Here is a 16628-nt window from a genome sequence, read left to right on the forward strand (position 1 = left end):
CAACTTTTCTGGGAAAACCATTTAGAATTTGTGCCAAAGGGAGATCATCGCATCGGATCTTGTAGATTTCTGTTTTGGAGAGATTCATGACAAGGCCTGAGCGGTCTCCAAAGATCTTAAGCACTACTTGTAGAGCAAGAAGCTCATCTCTATCCAGGTTGGTGAAAAAAGTTGCGTCGTACGCATATAGGGAGCATCTGAATTTTACCGATCGTGGAAGGATTGGTTTAAGGATACCTTGTTGTGCAGCCAAGGAGATCATCCTCTGCAAAGGATCAATTGCAAGAATGAAAAGCATTGGTGATAACAGGTCACCCTGACGAAGACCTTTTGCATGCTTGAAAGGTGGGCCGGTAGACCATTTAGTAGGACCTGAGAAGATGATGTCGCAAGGATGGCAGCAATCCAATCCCTCCATTTCTGATCAAAGCCAAGAATTTCTATAACCGCTAGAAGGTACAGCCAACTTACTGAATCACAAGCTTTGGAGATGTCCACTTTAATGAAGAGTGCAGGACGCTTGCTTTTGTGCAGGCATCGGACCACGCTCTGAACATAGAGAAAGTTATCATGAATACTTCGGTTCTTGATGAAAGCACTTTGGCCTTTCGAGGTAAGGTCATCTAGATATGGCTCAAGTCTATTAGCAAATAGCTTAGTGATAATCTTGGAGAGGCTGGAGATTTTACTTATTGGTCTATAATCTGACACCATTTGTGTATTAGGTTTTTGAGTAAAATAATGATGTTGGCATTATTTGCGAGATGTAACTTGTCGGAGCAAAGCCTTGAGAAATCATTAACAGCATCAAGAAGATCCTATTTAATTGTTGACCAGCAATGCTTGAAAAACAATCCAATGTACCCATCTAGTACAGACGCCTTTTCATAGTGCATTGAATTGATTGTGTCTTGAAGCTCTTGCTCATCAAAAGGGAGTTCAAGGCATGACAAGTCCTTTGATTGGTAACCAAGAGCCGCTTAATTGAGCCGCATCTGGCGCGGCAAGGATGTGCCCAGTTGCTTCACAAAATGAGAATAGATCTCAGCCTCTTTCTCTTGGTGAGTTGTGGCAAGGCCAACCTCGGTACAAAGGCATTGGATGAATTTGTTTCTTCTCCTTGCGTTTGCTTTGATATGGAAAAACTTTGTGTTTGTATCTGATTTCCTTAGCCAAGTATGTCTGGAGTGTTGATGCGCAAGGCATTTCTCAAGGGCCGCAAGGCCAGAGAGCCTCCTTTTCAAAAAATCTCCAAAGGTCAAGCTCATCAATGGAGAGAGGTCTTGATTCTTGGTCGATGTCCAGCCCGAGAATGACTTCTCTTGCAATGGCAATGCAGAGTTTGAGATTGTCGATATTGGCTCTTTTCCAAAACTTAATGGTCTTTGCCATTATGTTGACCTTTACGTGAAACCGTAGTATAGCGTCAGACACGTATACAAGCTGGGCCTAGGCTTCCTGGACGATCTCAAGGAAACTAGGCACTTTGGTCCAGAAGGACTCAAAATGGAAGGAAATCAGAGGCTACAACATCGCCTCTCCAGTTAGAAGCAAATGTGCATGGTCTGAGTCATTGGAGGATGAAGCTTATAGATGGGCTGCTGGGAAAAGCAAGTCCTAGCAAGCGGTGCTTAGAAGTCTGTCGATCTTGGTCATAGTCTATTGGTCTTACTCGTTGCTCCAAGTGAATCTTCGACCATTGGGTTCTAGGTCTTTTAGCTGGAGATTGTCGATCATGTTCCTAAAGAGCCGCATGAGACGTAAGTTGAGTCTTTGGTTGTTTTTGTCTGCTACCGAGTAAATAATGTTGAAATCTTCCGCAATCAGCCACTCATCCATCATGTGCGGCTTCAAGTCACTTATCTCACAAAGGAACTCAAATTTCTCATTATCTGTTTGGGGAACATAAACTGACATTAAAGACCATGAAATGTTGTTAGCAAGCATCGTTAGAGAGATTGAGATAGAGTGATTCATGGAAAAGGGGTCAGAGATATGGAAAAATTTCTGATTGCGACAATGAGGATGCCACCACTAGCACCTATCGTCGGCAGGTATGCGAAATTCTCAACAAAAGCAGGTCCTAAGTTTTCAATAATTAGTCTGCTGTTCCAATCTTGAATTTTGGTTTCTTGAAAGCACACAATTGTTGTTGCAAAGGATAAAATGAGATTACAAACGCTGGAGCGTTTGGCCGACGAGTTTAGCCCACGAACATTCCAACAAACAGCTTTGTAGATATGTTGCGACATAGGGATCTGGGAAGGAACAAGATGTAGAGTGACAAAGGAGGAGCGCTAATACTGAATTGTAGACCATTGTTGCTTTAGAAGGCTCGATAGAGAGAAAGGCATGGCGGTGATTCGCGTCGCCAGGCCCTTCGCTAGGCAAAAGCACCTGACAGGCTTAACAAAAAAGGGTGGCGACGAAACATAACAACCCAATGGACAACAGACCCACTTGACATACAAAGCTGCCTTGCTAAACATAGCTCGAACACAAACACATTCCGGGGTTGATGACACGACATAGTAGCTGCAGCTGGCACTGGAGGAGCCGTCACGCCATGGAGGGAACTAGCGACGACCTGGTTGTTGGCTAGGGACGCATCACACCGTGGTTACCACCGATGTGCCCGACTCCGCAGGCGTGACCTTCGACGATCCTTTCTTCTTCGGGAGCTGCTTTCCTTGGTCGACAAGGACTTTGATAACCTCTTGGTGAGAGGCTGTTTAAAGTGCTGCAAATAAGAGTTCATGAGGTTAGTTTCAGTGGGTGCTGAGGGTTCCAGAGATCCTAGTTTTTTTGCTAGAATCTCTTGCGCTAACTACAGGTGACCTTTTCCCGGTGCGATCTTTTTGGCAAGCCTATCATTGTGACTGGGGGTGCTTGAGGTTCCCGACTCTTGGAAGATGGTGGAGGCAGAGCTAACAATAGGAGTTGAATTGATGATAAAGGGCTATAAGGGTGTAGTGATTGAGTCTATGAAAGCATCAACGATAGATGCCTTAGTTGGTATAACTTGATGTATGTTGTGATCTGGCGTGCATACCAGCAGCTCCACCCCTTCTAAAGTTGTTGTTGCTCCCACATGGTCGACAAAGTTAGCGCATGCTCCATCGGAGCTGGTCATGACTTCAAAGTGAGTAGCTAGAGTCGAGGAGCATGTCGGGGGGGGGGGATCAGTGGGAGGAGCAAGGAAGTTGGCTGATTAAGGAGCCATATCACTACGGAAGAAGAAACCAACTCAACAAGCATAGGATCAAAAGACGAGGGAGAAGTGTTGGGCGCCGTGTTGGGCGAGAGGTCAAGCGGTGCTATATCACCTCTTGGGGGCAGAGGGTGGTAAGGTGGGCATCGTGGCTTGCACACTGTGGTGACTGGCGACACGAAGGAGACCTTCTTGCGCCACTATTTCTTCTGGACTCCATGATGGTGATGACGAACCGGGCTCCTTGGAGGCAAGGTCGATTACAGGACCGTAACACCATCTCTACAGCGACCGTACCATCCATGGTCGGCCCTGCTCTAGACAACGTTGCCCTCATCACAACAAGGGCGAGAGAGGCATGACCAGAAGGAGCGGCTATGGTGTTGGCGAGGGCTGCGCTGATGTCGATCATCTTCTGCGTCCTCATCATGCACTCCTCCATCTGTAGAACCATACTGCCAATCCAAGATACACTCCCAACGCCTGTTGCTATGGTGAGGGTCTGGGGGTGCTAGTGAGGAAAACCAAGTCGTGGATGACTTCTAAGTGAATGAAGAGCCTGTAGGACTGCCCACCCTTGACATCAGAAGGCCTATCATGGTGAACTTCAACTTGAGGCAGAGGTATGGAGGAAGGAAGCATCTCTCGATCTACTCTGGTAATGGTTAGTCAAACCACCTTGATGAGGTTGGGATTGTTGCACTAGGCCCATAAATCATAGGTCCTCATGTGCTCCCTTCTTTTGGATTGTTCCTCAACATAGTGCAGCGAGCATCTTCTTCTAATCACCAGCACCGCCACCTCCTCAAACCAAGCATGAGTAGGGAGGCCTTCAATGCGCAGCTGAACATGGAAGCTCCAGTTGACAGGATCTGCATATCTACTTTCACTCCACGGCGCGACACAGAAATCCCGGCCTTGATAAGGAAAGCTATGAGTGCTAACAACCACATCTCTGATGCGTCTGTTAGCGAAGATGATGAGGAAATTTTCGGGGTGATGCTTCACCAACTGGCACTCATGGACTGCATCACTGAAGACTGTCATCAGGGCATCAAACAGAACATATGGCTCAATCTCCGGCTGGGTCCCCACCAGCTAGCAAATAGTAGCCCTACCAAGGAGCATATCTTTGCGCCGCTCTATGTTGCCTGTGGCAGCCACTACTGTAAACTCCTCGAGCGGCCTAGGAACCAGATCTCTAGGAAAGTTGGCCATCGCAAAGGTAACGGACAAGGGTAGCTGGTGGAGCATTGGCGGAAGGAGGTGGCTGGTGGTGAGTGTGTTCTGTGAAAGGAGGTTAGCTAACATGAAGGTGGTGGTGAAACTGTGAGCTCTCAGATTGCAGTCACTAGAGTGATGACTGAAACAGTTGCAGAGCTAGCACTTTGTTGGGTCTCGACAGGAGGCGACCTTGTGGTCTGGAGCAAGGCAATTGAAGCATCTCCCTTGCAATCTTCTCAAGTAAAGGGCCAACCTGGAGTGTTGCACTGTCTTTACTCTAGAGCTTTCAATAGGAGAAAGCCTTGAATGCAGGTTCTCTTTTTGCCACCAGTACCTTGGCTTCACCAAGTTCCAGTCACAGCAGCAAATGCACTTCCTCGAGCCCTACGCTCTGCCGCTGAGGAGGATTCTACGTACGAGAGATCTTGCGTGCTTCCGCTGTCTCTGACCGAGGAGGGATTGCAAAACCGCTTGTCCATCTGCTTTCCGCTGCGCCATGAGGCTCGCAGCATGCCACCATGAGTGCAGGCCGTGGGCAGGGGATGTGAGGGCCGGTGGAGCTGAGTAAAGATTGGATTCTTTGCCAGAGATGCCGAGGATGTGAGAGATTTGTCCGCAAAGTCAAACAAACACTCTTTGGTAGCCATAGGCGCCTCGACTGGAGGGAGCTGGTCCGCGACGGCGAAGCCAGTGTCACAACGAGAGGTGAGGGATGGTGATGTCGCATCCACTAGCAAAACCAAACTTGAAAGCGACACCGGATTGGAGGATAGAGTGTTAATAGCTAGAGCAGCTATCAGGCGAGGCCCCGCCTTGATGACCTCTGCATAGGTACACTGCAAACTGGTCCCATCCACGCCTAGACGCTAGAAGACACTTTGAACCTGATGGATCTGGCCGGAGGGGATGTGTAGGGAAAATGGGTCTATTAGGTCATGGTTACGATTTTAGTGATTAATGATAACATAATCATTAAAACTAACATGTTTGTCAAGAATATATGTTAGTAGGTCTCATGGATCCAATACATCAAGAAGCCATCGCAGCTGGGACAAGATTGATTGAATTAGAAAAATCACAGGAAAATTTACCCCACCGGAAGATCTGGTTTAGAGGAGTTTGCAATCACTGGAATATTGTACACAGACGCTGATAGCCTCACCAGATAGTCTGGTGAATAGGATATGAACTCACCAGAGTATTTCTGACAAAGGGGAGAATGCTAAGGACATCACCGGATAGTTAGATGATCTGCACAGGGTAACACTGGAGCATTTCTTGCAGAGAAAAATGTAAGTGCAGAAGACTGAAGATCAACCCACCAGAATGTTTGATGCTTGGCTTGTGCACACCGGAGTATAGCACAAGAGCATTTCTTGTAGGGGCGACTGCAAATATTGAAGAATAAAGAACAACCGACCGAAAGGTCCGATGCTCTGAAGATCAACACATTGGAGAATTTCTTGCAGAGAGGAAGTGGTGCAGTCTGGCTTAAGATAACTCACTGGAAGGTCCGGTGATTGATTTAAAGGCACACCGGAGTGTTCAATGTTCATAGAGACTTTGAGTGGAAGTTCAATGGCTAGTTTGTGAGGTTATACTCACCGGATGATACGGTCTTAGTGCTATTATTCTCACCGGATCATCCGATGTTAACAGCTTTTTTAGCCATTGAGAAAACGGCTAGTTGGCGGGTTTGAGGCTATAAATACTATCCATTCAGTCATTTGAATGTGTGGCATACTGCTGGAGTCTAGAGGAAGCTCATACACACTTCAGAAAACATCCAAACCACAAAAGTACTTAAATTGATTATACAAGGCAATTAAGCACAAGATTAGAGAGTGTTTAGTGATTATAGGCTTAGAATGAGTTGTAACTAGGTGCTGCTGCTTGAAGAAGAGATCAAGGAGTGATCCTAACTTGTACTAAGTGGTACGTCGGTGCTTTGAAGTATTGATGACTCGCCGACATCTTATGCCTTGGTGGTTCAAGCTTGTTGACCCTCCGACTTAGTGTGGAGCGGCAATAAGACATGTGTATGGGGATATAGAGACCCTTGCCTTAGTGGCTCAAGATCCGAAATGATCATGGCGGCAAGTGACTGGAAGAGAGGCTAGTGGTGAGATCTTGCCTTGGTGGCTTGGTGGTTCATCGTGCTTGAGACCTTGCCTTGGTGACTTGGTAACTCAAGAGCCATGATCGGAAGAGTCATACCGACCAGGAGTATATTCTTTGTAGAGCTCTAACGTGAACTAGGGTGATATTTATACCATCGATACCATGGGATAAAAATCTCTTGTGTCTTGTTTGTCTCTCTACCTTATTTAAGTTTTCACATTTACATACTTGTAATTTACCTTACTAGAGTAGGTTGTAATCCTCTTGAATGGTAGAGTAGACACACTAGATAAACCTAAAGAACATTTAGATAGAAATTGAGATAGGTTTATCTTGTGAAGTTTTTGGAGTAAATTTTGTTTAGGTTTTTAAATGTCCTAATTCACCTCCATCTTAGGATGTCACCGTTCCTCACAAGATGGCAGAAGGGTCGTTGGGTGCAGTGGTATGAGCTAGATCTGAATTTAAAACTAAGACCACAAGGATTTGAGCTACAACTTCTGGGTGCGAAAACCAGGGAGATTTTTGAGAGAAGGGTGGCGGAGGACGGATCTGTAGCAGGGAGGGCGAGGATGGTGTGGATCTGGATGGGAACTGGCAGAGGTTTGCGCCTGTTACGACTGGGGCGAGGAGTCGCCAGAGCACTCGAGAGGGAGGGGGACAACGACTCCATTTCAAGCTCATAGAGCCAAAAATATATACAAGGTAATATAGTTAACGGAGTGAAATATGATAATCTACAATAGGAGACTATTTTAAAACAGGAGCCAAGAGCTTCTATGAGATAATATAGTTGATTAGGTGAAATTAATACAAAATAACACGAACACATGCTTGCAATTTGTCCATGCATATTAAGATAACAAAATTTTAACAACATTAGTGAGCAAACACCAATTATTGGTCTAGCTAGCAGAAACTGAGATGCATAACTTCTGAAAATGATTACAAATCAAACTCAGGTACTAATAAGAAGCGGTTACTAAGCATTGTATAATATCCACTTTTTACCTTGTGGATTATGAAAGGCAATTGTTACGGCAGTGCTTAAAATCAGTAGTTTGATCCTGCTCCGAACAATTTCATTAGCATAAGCACTTCTAATTTATTTATTTTTAATTTAGTACAGCTATACAAGTTATAGTATGATTCGTGTTTTTCTTTAGAGCAAACATCATGCCCCTATACTTATTTGAGCTATCAATTTTTTACTTCAAATACCGAATAAAAGATTTGCATTTTGATGGGCAAAGGTCATGCATGGATAATTCCAAAGGGATGCACTTTTATTTACATAATTCCAATGGAATATAATATTCATTTGCATCCCAAGAGTAGATTTTCTCAACCACCTTGAGCAGGATACGTTATCATCTTTACCCCCAACAAAGGATCCTTAAATTTCAATGTGTGTAAATTGGTAGATGCAAAAGAATATTATATAGACAATCTGATGCTCATATGATAATCAAAATGAAGGGAATTTTTTTTCTTAATCTTTCATGAAAACCAGATTGGCATACCATGTATCTATTCGTTACCGGATCCATCAATGATGAAATTATCTAAATAAAGAGCCTAATGAAAGTGCACATGCGTTGCAAACGGTATTCTAAACCTCGCACAAATAGATATATGCTCTTACACAAATGAATAGCGTGAATTAGTTTCCAGTTTTGGCATAGAAGAAAAAAATCAGAAGACATTATGTAGAAGCATAACTTCTGTTGAAAAATATACGATCTTTATCCTACTTAAGGACATGGAAAGATGTGTAGTAACATGCCATTTTTGAAGTTAGCAGACTAGATCAATTACGATATGCAGAATAGAGAAAACAAAAAACTTATGGGCAAGTGACGTGGAGATTGAGAATGCTATATAGACACTCGCAAGACTACTAGCCTGTCAAGCAGAAGCATTACCAAGCAGTCAAGCTTTTACAAACATCCAGTCAAGAAGTGATAGAAGCGATGGTTTACATTAATTTCTGAACCCAATTTGCATACTCCAAAATTACACACCGGTTGAGTGGTTCATGAATAAAAATTATTCAAGTTAAGATACCACCAAGAATCACGCTCTCACTAATAAATTGTCGTAGGAAACCTTGCTGCGGCGGCAGAGTTTTATCACAAGTCGTCATTTCAACTCTGGTATTTCATCGAACATCTATAGGGCGTCAAGCATGAAGAGGCAAACTTCCCCTCCACATCTACATACTGGAATATGCAAAAGCAGACTCTTCTGATTATTCTAATTGCAGAATTATATAGCTGAATATGCACTATATCAAGTCGAGAGCATACGAATGCTGTTGAATCAACTTAGAGTCACCCACTATATTGCAACATTTACCACACATAGTATTATTCAAGAAGCAAGCAGGTAGTAGCAAGAACCTAATGGCTTAGGAAAGCTAGCAAGCGCAGGAGAAGAAGGTAACGAGTATGGCAGGAGTTGGCCCTGTTCCTTCCTGTGCGTCTCGTCTTGCAGCTGATGCACCTCCTTCGCCCTGGCAAGCTGCACGGGCAATATCAGCGAGCAGCGAACTCTCAAACCTTGGCGTCGACCCCTCTTTCCTCCTCCTTGGCAACCAAATCTTGCACAAAGGAACAACAAATCAGTAGCAATTGTTGCGCAATAAAGAAGCAGTAGAATGAGAGGAAAGATGAGGAAATTACCCCGTGTGTGGGTGTGGAGAAGATGAAAAAGGGAGATAAGTGGAAGAAGCACTGCACCTTTTATGGTGTGTCCCGATGACTGATGGTGGTTTTGGAAGGAACTTGCCATGCAACTCATTCTAGCTTGGTGGTTGGCTAGGGAGCTTGTGGTCACGACGGTCGTGCATAGTCGCACGTAGTAGGCGCCGTCATCGTGGCTTGAGGAGAACGGCAACCATCCGTGACCCACTCTCACCGGTAGACATGGCGGAGTCCAGCGATGGCCGTGCTGCATCACCCGATCGCGTACAGAGCTAGTTGGTTCCCCAAGCACCGGCCATGGGAGCCCAAGGACAACCGTGCTGCAACACCGGAGCGCGCATTGCGTACAAAAATCCGACTCCCCAAGGGACTGAATATTGCACAAAGGAGCGAATGAAATCAGAATTAGATAGGATTAAATCATATCACAAAGAGAACAAGAGAATGAAATCCAGCACCTTCCCATCGCGTGCAACCACGCCCGTCGCCTCCCTCACTCTCATCTAGTACTGCGCCTCACTCCTCCAGCTCTCACCTGCACCTTGACGAAACCAAGCCGCGCTGCTAGGGCTTCATCGCTGAGCATCGTCGATCTGGAAGACCCATCGGTGGCGTGGTCGATCTGAGCGGCGGGGACATCAAGCTCATAGAAAAGGGCCAAATCCACTGCCGATGATGTTCTCTTCCGCCCAAGCGCCACCAAAAACGGGTCTCTAGCTCCTGCTGGCGACCATATTAGGTGACGGCGCTACGCGCTGGTGCGGCGTGGTGGGAATCAGGGTGGGGTGGATCACGATGTCATACTTCCATGATGAGCTTGATGCTGTTGAGCGGCGCGATGACCGTCTTGGCGACGACGCCCGCAACGGCTCCCATCGTGAAGAATGTGACGCTGTTGGGTACCAGTTGCGCCGCCAGGGGCAGCTTGCGCTCCTTGTACATCCCTCGTTGCCCCGCCCTCTCCATCTTCCACTTTCCCTCGCCACCCCAGATGAGGGGCACCGCCTCCTCCACCACCGCCTTGACGGTCGCGACCTTGCTTCCCGCGCCTTCGTGGGCAAAGAACAAAGAGAAGGTGGGGAGCCGAGGCTCGCGTGGAGGAGGAGAAGCGACTGCAAGGGTACCCCGTTCCCCCGCAGTGGGCACCGCGAGTCGCAGGCCTCCACGAGCGGCGCACCAGAGAAGAGGGTGGGGCAAGTGGATCTGTGCGAAGGTGGTCGCCAACTGGGATCCTGTGCAGAGGCAGCACCAATGGGGTGGTGAAGAAGGGGAGCCTGAGCGGAGGCAGTGCTGATAGGGCGGATCCGCGCGGAAGCGAAGCCGTCGTGCCGATGAGGTGGAGGCTGAGAGGCGGCATTAGAGTCGTGAAATCAGGTGGCGGAATCAAACAACGGGGAAGGGATGCGGACAGAAGGCCATGGGCCCACCAGCGGAAAGTAGAACGCGGGTGGATGAAAGAGCGGGATGGACGAACGACGAATGAATGAACAACAGCCCCTTGATGGGCAAACAGCCCAGCAACCGAATATCCCCTTGACGGGCCAGGAGTATAGTACGCAGTCCAAACACTTAGAGCCTTTTGTCCCAAGCCCACGAACCACTAAATCGACTGGGTGGCGCCTACGCCACCACGCGCACGCCCCCCTCTCGAGTTTTTTTTTATATTTTTTAATATTAATATTTAAATAAATAGATTTCTGATAACTTTTTTACAGAATTAGACACCTACCACCTTTGATAGGTGGTTAGAGGGCGGTAAGCAGTTTGACGTGTAACTTAAGGGCTAACAGCCCTTTGATCGGTGTGAACAGTATTTTGTAGAAATCACTGTTCTCAGTAATATTTTCCCTCCTATTTTTTTATACAAAACTGTGGTCTTCTGTTGCTCAAAATATTTAAAACTTTTCACTGTTCATAGTAATATTTTTCCGCTCCTACTTTTTTATACAAAACTGTGGTCTTCCGTTGCTCCAAAAAATTTAAAACTTTTTATACGTGTTTCATAATTCATGTGCAACCTATTTTAATTGTGTTCATCTAAAAATCATGTATAGAATTTAAACTAAAATTCTAAAAAAAAACTACTTTTATAACTTTTAACAATGATTAGTGCCTCAAATAAATTTTTAAAAATATGAGAAAATTCACTAATATTCATCTTATGTGATGGACTAATTTCTAAAATTATTTTCAGTCCTAGGATATATGGTGAAAAAGTGGTTTCATATGAATAGAATTACAAAGAAACTCATTTTCACCATATATCACAGGGCTGAAAATAATTTTAGAATTTAGTCCATCACATAAAATGAATATTAGTGATTTTTTCTAGATTTTTGAAAATTTATTTGAGTACTAACAATTATTAAAAGTTATAAAATTTATTTTAGTTTAAATTCTACATATGATTTTTAGATGAATCCAATTAAAATGAGTTGCATATGAATTATGAAACACATAAATTTTTTTTAGCAATAGAATATCGCAATTTTGTATAAAAAAGATAGAAGGGAAATACTACTACCGCTCTTTGAAAGGGCGGTAAGTATCTAATCACATTATTAAAGGGCGTAGATGTCTATTTTTATAATTTTTTTTTATTAAATATCTATTTATTTAAATATTAATGTTGAAAAATAAAAAAATAAAAAAAAACTCCCCCCTCCCTCCCGGGGGGCAAGCTAACGAAAGAAGGGCAACAACGACGCGGCTGCGACGCACGCAAAACGGCAGGAAGCATCTCTCCCTTCCACGCAGCCCAGAGCCCCAATATCCCCACCTCAAATCGGAGGAAGCGACGCCCTCGCGCACGAGCACGACCGGGCCGCACCGCCCGTCTCGCCGAGCCCAGCCGTCTAGACGCGTCGCCGCCGTCCGTCTGCCCGCTCGCGCCGTCGCACGATCGCTAGGGTTCGGTGGCCGGCGGGGATCGCGGGCGATGGACTGGAGCGCGGTGACGGCGGAGGACCTGGTGGACGCGCTGCGGGAGGTGGACTGGTCCACGCCGCCGCGGCCCGTCCCGGAGTTCTTCTCCCGCTTCACCGTACCCCGCTCCTACTCCAAGTGGACCAGCCGCCTCAAGTGCAACCTCTACTAGTACGATCCGCCTCCTCCCCTAACCCGTCACCATTTCATACTTTGGTGCCTCGCGCGCATCCACGATTTGTCCGGAACTAGGCTTCTGTGTTGAATTTGAAGGATTTGATAGGAATTTGTGTTGGGGCTGGGGGCCGGGTTTCGGCTAGTTGCACTAAGATTTTCGGGCATCTCGAGTGGATTTGTGCTGGATCAGAGAATATTAGGGTGTATGGACGCGCGAGCTTTTAACTCCTTTGACGTCTGGTTCGTCGAAAGAACTCCTTTGAATGCTCCAGTGCATGGTGTTGTTACAACTAATGTAGATAAATCGGGTGCAGTTCCCCTAGAGATAACTAGCTAATTCCATCGGATGGATTTGCTGAATACCAGCCCATGCTTTACTCCCATGGCTTATTCATGACATAAGATGTTAAGACGAAGAAAATGTATATTCTGCTCATTGGAGTACTGGGCATTATATTTGATGAGCCCAGCAAGTTGGGTCACACTAAGGAATTACGTTAAGAGTCTAGTATATGGCTTTGTTATAGTTCGTTTAGAATCCTTGATGAATTGATAGTGTGCTGATACCGACCGAGAGGGGGGTAGCTCTCTGTTCCGACCTCTGCCTGGTCTGCTTGTTTGCTGGCTTATATATGTTGGATTAATATTTATTGAAAATGATGGGGATAAACTTAGTTCTTCCATATTATCATTTACATATGCGAAGAGGCTTACTCTTAGTGGTAGAATCGTGCGATGTGCATATGAATTGTGCACACTAATGTATTTTTGTGTATTTTTTTCTGTTTTCCTTTAGTTCGTTGAAGGCATCATGCTGGATATTTGCTGAACATGTGAATTTATGAGACGAGCAAAATGCATAAGACTTTCTTGATTTTTTTTCTTTAGATATGCTGAGCTCAGAGAGGTGCATAATACATTAGCCAACTTTTCAGACAGTTGTAGCGTGTTGTGTTTCTTGTACTAACCTAAGTTATTGTCTGCAGCTACAGGACAAACTACTTCATCTTGATCATGTTCATCCTTGGTAAGTAAAATGATATAAATACTGTCTTTTCTTCCTGCTTTTAGGTTGTTCTTGACATGCTGCAGCTGATTTACACAGGTATGGGATTCCTTTGGAAACCAGTTGCTATAATTGCAGCTTTTATGACTGGAATCAGCATTGCATTTCTCAATGACAGGTACCCATTTCTGTGTTTCTATTTGTAGTTTGGTTTTCCTTAAAATTTTCAATTATTCGTGCGCTAGATATTTGGCCTCTGTTATGACCACAAGATGATGCATTTTCATCTTCAGAATAATGCAAGGGCTGCACGAACTGTGTAGTCGTCAGGATTTTGGTTCTTTATGTAAAACTCAGATCTTGGTTCTTTATGTAAAAGTCAGTCTGCAGTTGGTGTTGTTTCTCTAATCTTGCAAACTACATAATAAGCTTGACAATTTTGCATTTCATTTGTTTGACAAATAACCACTCGTGAGTCAGCTGTATGTACAAGCTAACAGTAGAACATTGACAACTTGCAGTTTTCTAATTCTGTAATTCAGCTGTACGCTAGTTGAAAAAAACTTTTTCAAACTCCTTTTGCACTAGCACTAGGTGCATACCTTTTATGTACTCTACCTTCACATTGATAGTTCCTCACAGACTTGGTAATCTACACAGAAGCCGTAGGTCCTGAGGAGTAGGAGGCAGAGCATTAAAGCCTTACAAAACTATTGAAAATTGTATAGAAGTTTAAATTAGTTGAAAGAATCAAGGAATTTAAAGAAGAGTAAAATGTACCAGCGGTCATTAAACCTGTTTCGTAGTATCATCTAGGTCCCTAAACTCTTAAAATGCATATTTGGGTTCCTAAACTTCTTAAGTGTGTCACTCGAGGTCCAATTATCCCTAATCAGCATGTGCTTGCCTATGTGGCATGCCTAAACATGCTAATTTGGGTAACTAATCATGCTAATTAAAGAGATTTGGACCTTGAGTGGCACATTTAACAAGTTTAGGGACCCATATCTGCATTTTGAGTTTAGGGACCTAGATGACATCGCAGGACAAGTTTAAGGACCGGTACATTTTACTTTTTAAAGAAATTGACACTGCACGTATATACTCAATAAATGACCCTGCGGTTGATGAAGTTGGACTCTGCCACTGTCTAGGTCAATAAAATTTGTACAAGTGTTTTGTGGATGTATTCCATGAAGCCGTTAAACTTGAATTGATTGCATCCAGGTCAATAATTTTTTGCAACTTTAATGATCATTTTGTTACATTTTTCAAGTTTACAGACCTATACAGAATATCCATGTAAGCTTAAATCTGCGTGCTGCAATTTACTCCGCCTGGAATATTAATTCTTTGATACATGGATTGCTTCAGACATGCATTTCTATGAAAATACATCGACGTGTTTACCTAGCAATGTAATTTCCTTCTGAAGTCCCATGTTTCTTCACAAGCTACCAAAAGAATCAATGCATTATGGCAGCAGGATAAGATGAAGATATTTGCAACTTGTATTTCCAGTAATCAATGAAATATTGGCAGTGAGACAGACAATCAAATTATCGTGTTGTTAATTGTCCTGGCATATTATTGTGATTGCAACTGTGCCAAAATCATGCATGTATCTGTACTGGGCAATGTGGTTAATAATAAAGCAATCTAGCATTTCGACCAAGGAATTAACAGATAGAACACTTAAATTTTTGTCTCAAGAAATCCTCCGTTCCTTTCTCTGTGTTGATGTCACACAGGATGAGTATTATCAATTATCAACTAATTATCATGTTTGATATTTCAGCTTTGCGGTCACTTTCAATGAGAAAGTCACAAGGACTGTGAGACAATTTTCACCACATTTAGCTGCAAAGATGAGGCCACCGATAACGTGGGTATCATAGTTTCTGATGTTCCCTTTATTTGTTTATTGTGAGCCAATAGAAGGTGATGTTAATGCCATTTGCAATGACATTGTCAGCCCTGTTCTTCGTGGTCGACCAAGATCAAAGAGATCAATTCATATTTGTGGGCGACCTCGCTGGGTGTTTGTCCTGTTTTTTTCTGCAGGTGTGCAGAACAGTGAATTTTGCTCTCAAAATACTATTTAACACCACGTTCTGAAAACTGATGCCTCCTGTTCTCATGTGTGCAGTTAGCTGTATGCTCTGGTTGACCTCCTGCAGTCTCCTCGCAGTCTTGTGGTCACTTCTCATTGCTCTGTTCGGTATGACCAGTGTATGATTTTGAAATTATGTGTATTGCGCACAGTGCCCTTATGATCTTTTTTTTGTGCAGCAACTGTGCTTCATGCAAGCTTCAGAACACCTAATCTCAAAGCACGTCTGAATACGTTCAGAGAGGAATTCCGAGCTGTTTGGAGGAATTATAGTGAGCTTTAAGGTCTCCTATGTTTCTCTCATGTAAGTAACTATACATGTATGTAACTGTTGCATGACTCATTTCCATGACATGCGATGTCATGTGTAGGTTAATGTCGGGTCGCTATTGGTACCTGCCTTGTTATATGAGTTGGAGAAATCCTGCATCTTCATAGCTTGTTAATTCCATGTGGTAAGAAGAGGTGTCTTGTGCTGAAATATCCGTGCTGTTCGTGGGTTGTGCTGTGGGAGATATGGATGAAGGGATACGCCGTTGCACATTACTATGTGATTACTTGCTCGTTTTGGAGGTGGACTTGGGTTGACACAGTAGGCGATGCTCCTTAGCATACTACCCTCCAGATCACAATAATTTTTCTTTCAGATTATGATTTTGTTTGAGAATTGGTTACAAGAAAGTTTAGAACAAATGGATTCGGATCTTATGTGAATTATTCACTCATCAAGTCATCATGATATGTTAAGCTTTTCTTTTGCGCAACTAATATATATGTTGAGAATAAACACCATGTGATCAATTATCAATAGTCATGTCTATTAGGAAGAGGTGTCTTCTCAATAGACATGTCCTTTTATTATGTTCATTCAATTTGCATAAATATGTAAACACTTTATGAATCAATACAAGAGTTCATTCTCTACTTTCTATCTCTCTGTCTACTGTTCATTATAATCACATCGCAAATACGTTATCAACCACGTTGTTCTCCACTCCGCTAATCGGCCATCTCCATCAAGCGATCAATCATGGAACATGCCCTCGCCTACAACGATGTCTTGATGCCTGGCGATCGAGTGGGAACAGGAGCATCGGCTCTAGTTTCTGTCGCTACAGCCATGCATCGCTCGACTCTACTGAGACT

The 16628-nt window shown here is 44.0% G+C and overlaps 1 protein-coding gene across 3 annotated transcripts; it reads left to right on the plus strand.

The window, feature by feature from the left end:
- The first annotated feature begins 11926 nt into the window (after positions 1-11926).
- LOC133885459 (PRA1 family protein A1-like) lies at positions 11927-15963 on the plus strand. Of its 3 annotated transcripts, none has more exons than XM_062325178.1 (8): positions 11927-12357; positions 13350-13390; positions 13469-13547; positions 15168-15254; positions 15345-15433; positions 15519-15590; positions 15662-15786; positions 15854-15963. In XM_062325178.1, exons 1-7 carry the CDS (start codon positions 12200-12202, stop codon positions 15763-15765), a joined length of 630 nt encoding a protein of 209 aa, XP_062181162.1. In that variant the 5' UTR covers positions 11927-12199; the 3' UTR covers positions 15766-15786; positions 15854-15963. The 3 variants fall into 3 exon arrangements, with proteins under 3 accessions (XP_062181162.1, XP_062181163.1, XP_062181161.1); XM_062325179.1 differs by having other exon boundaries at positions 15662-15766; XM_062325177.1 differs by having other exon boundaries at positions 15662-15963.
- Positions 15964-16628: the final 665 nt, after the last annotated feature.

This window comes from Phragmites australis, chromosome 11 (assembly GCF_958298935.1).
Source record: "Phragmites australis chromosome 11, lpPhrAust1.1, whole genome shotgun sequence".
NCBI lineage: Eukaryota > Viridiplantae > Streptophyta > Magnoliopsida > Poales > Poaceae > Phragmites > Phragmites australis.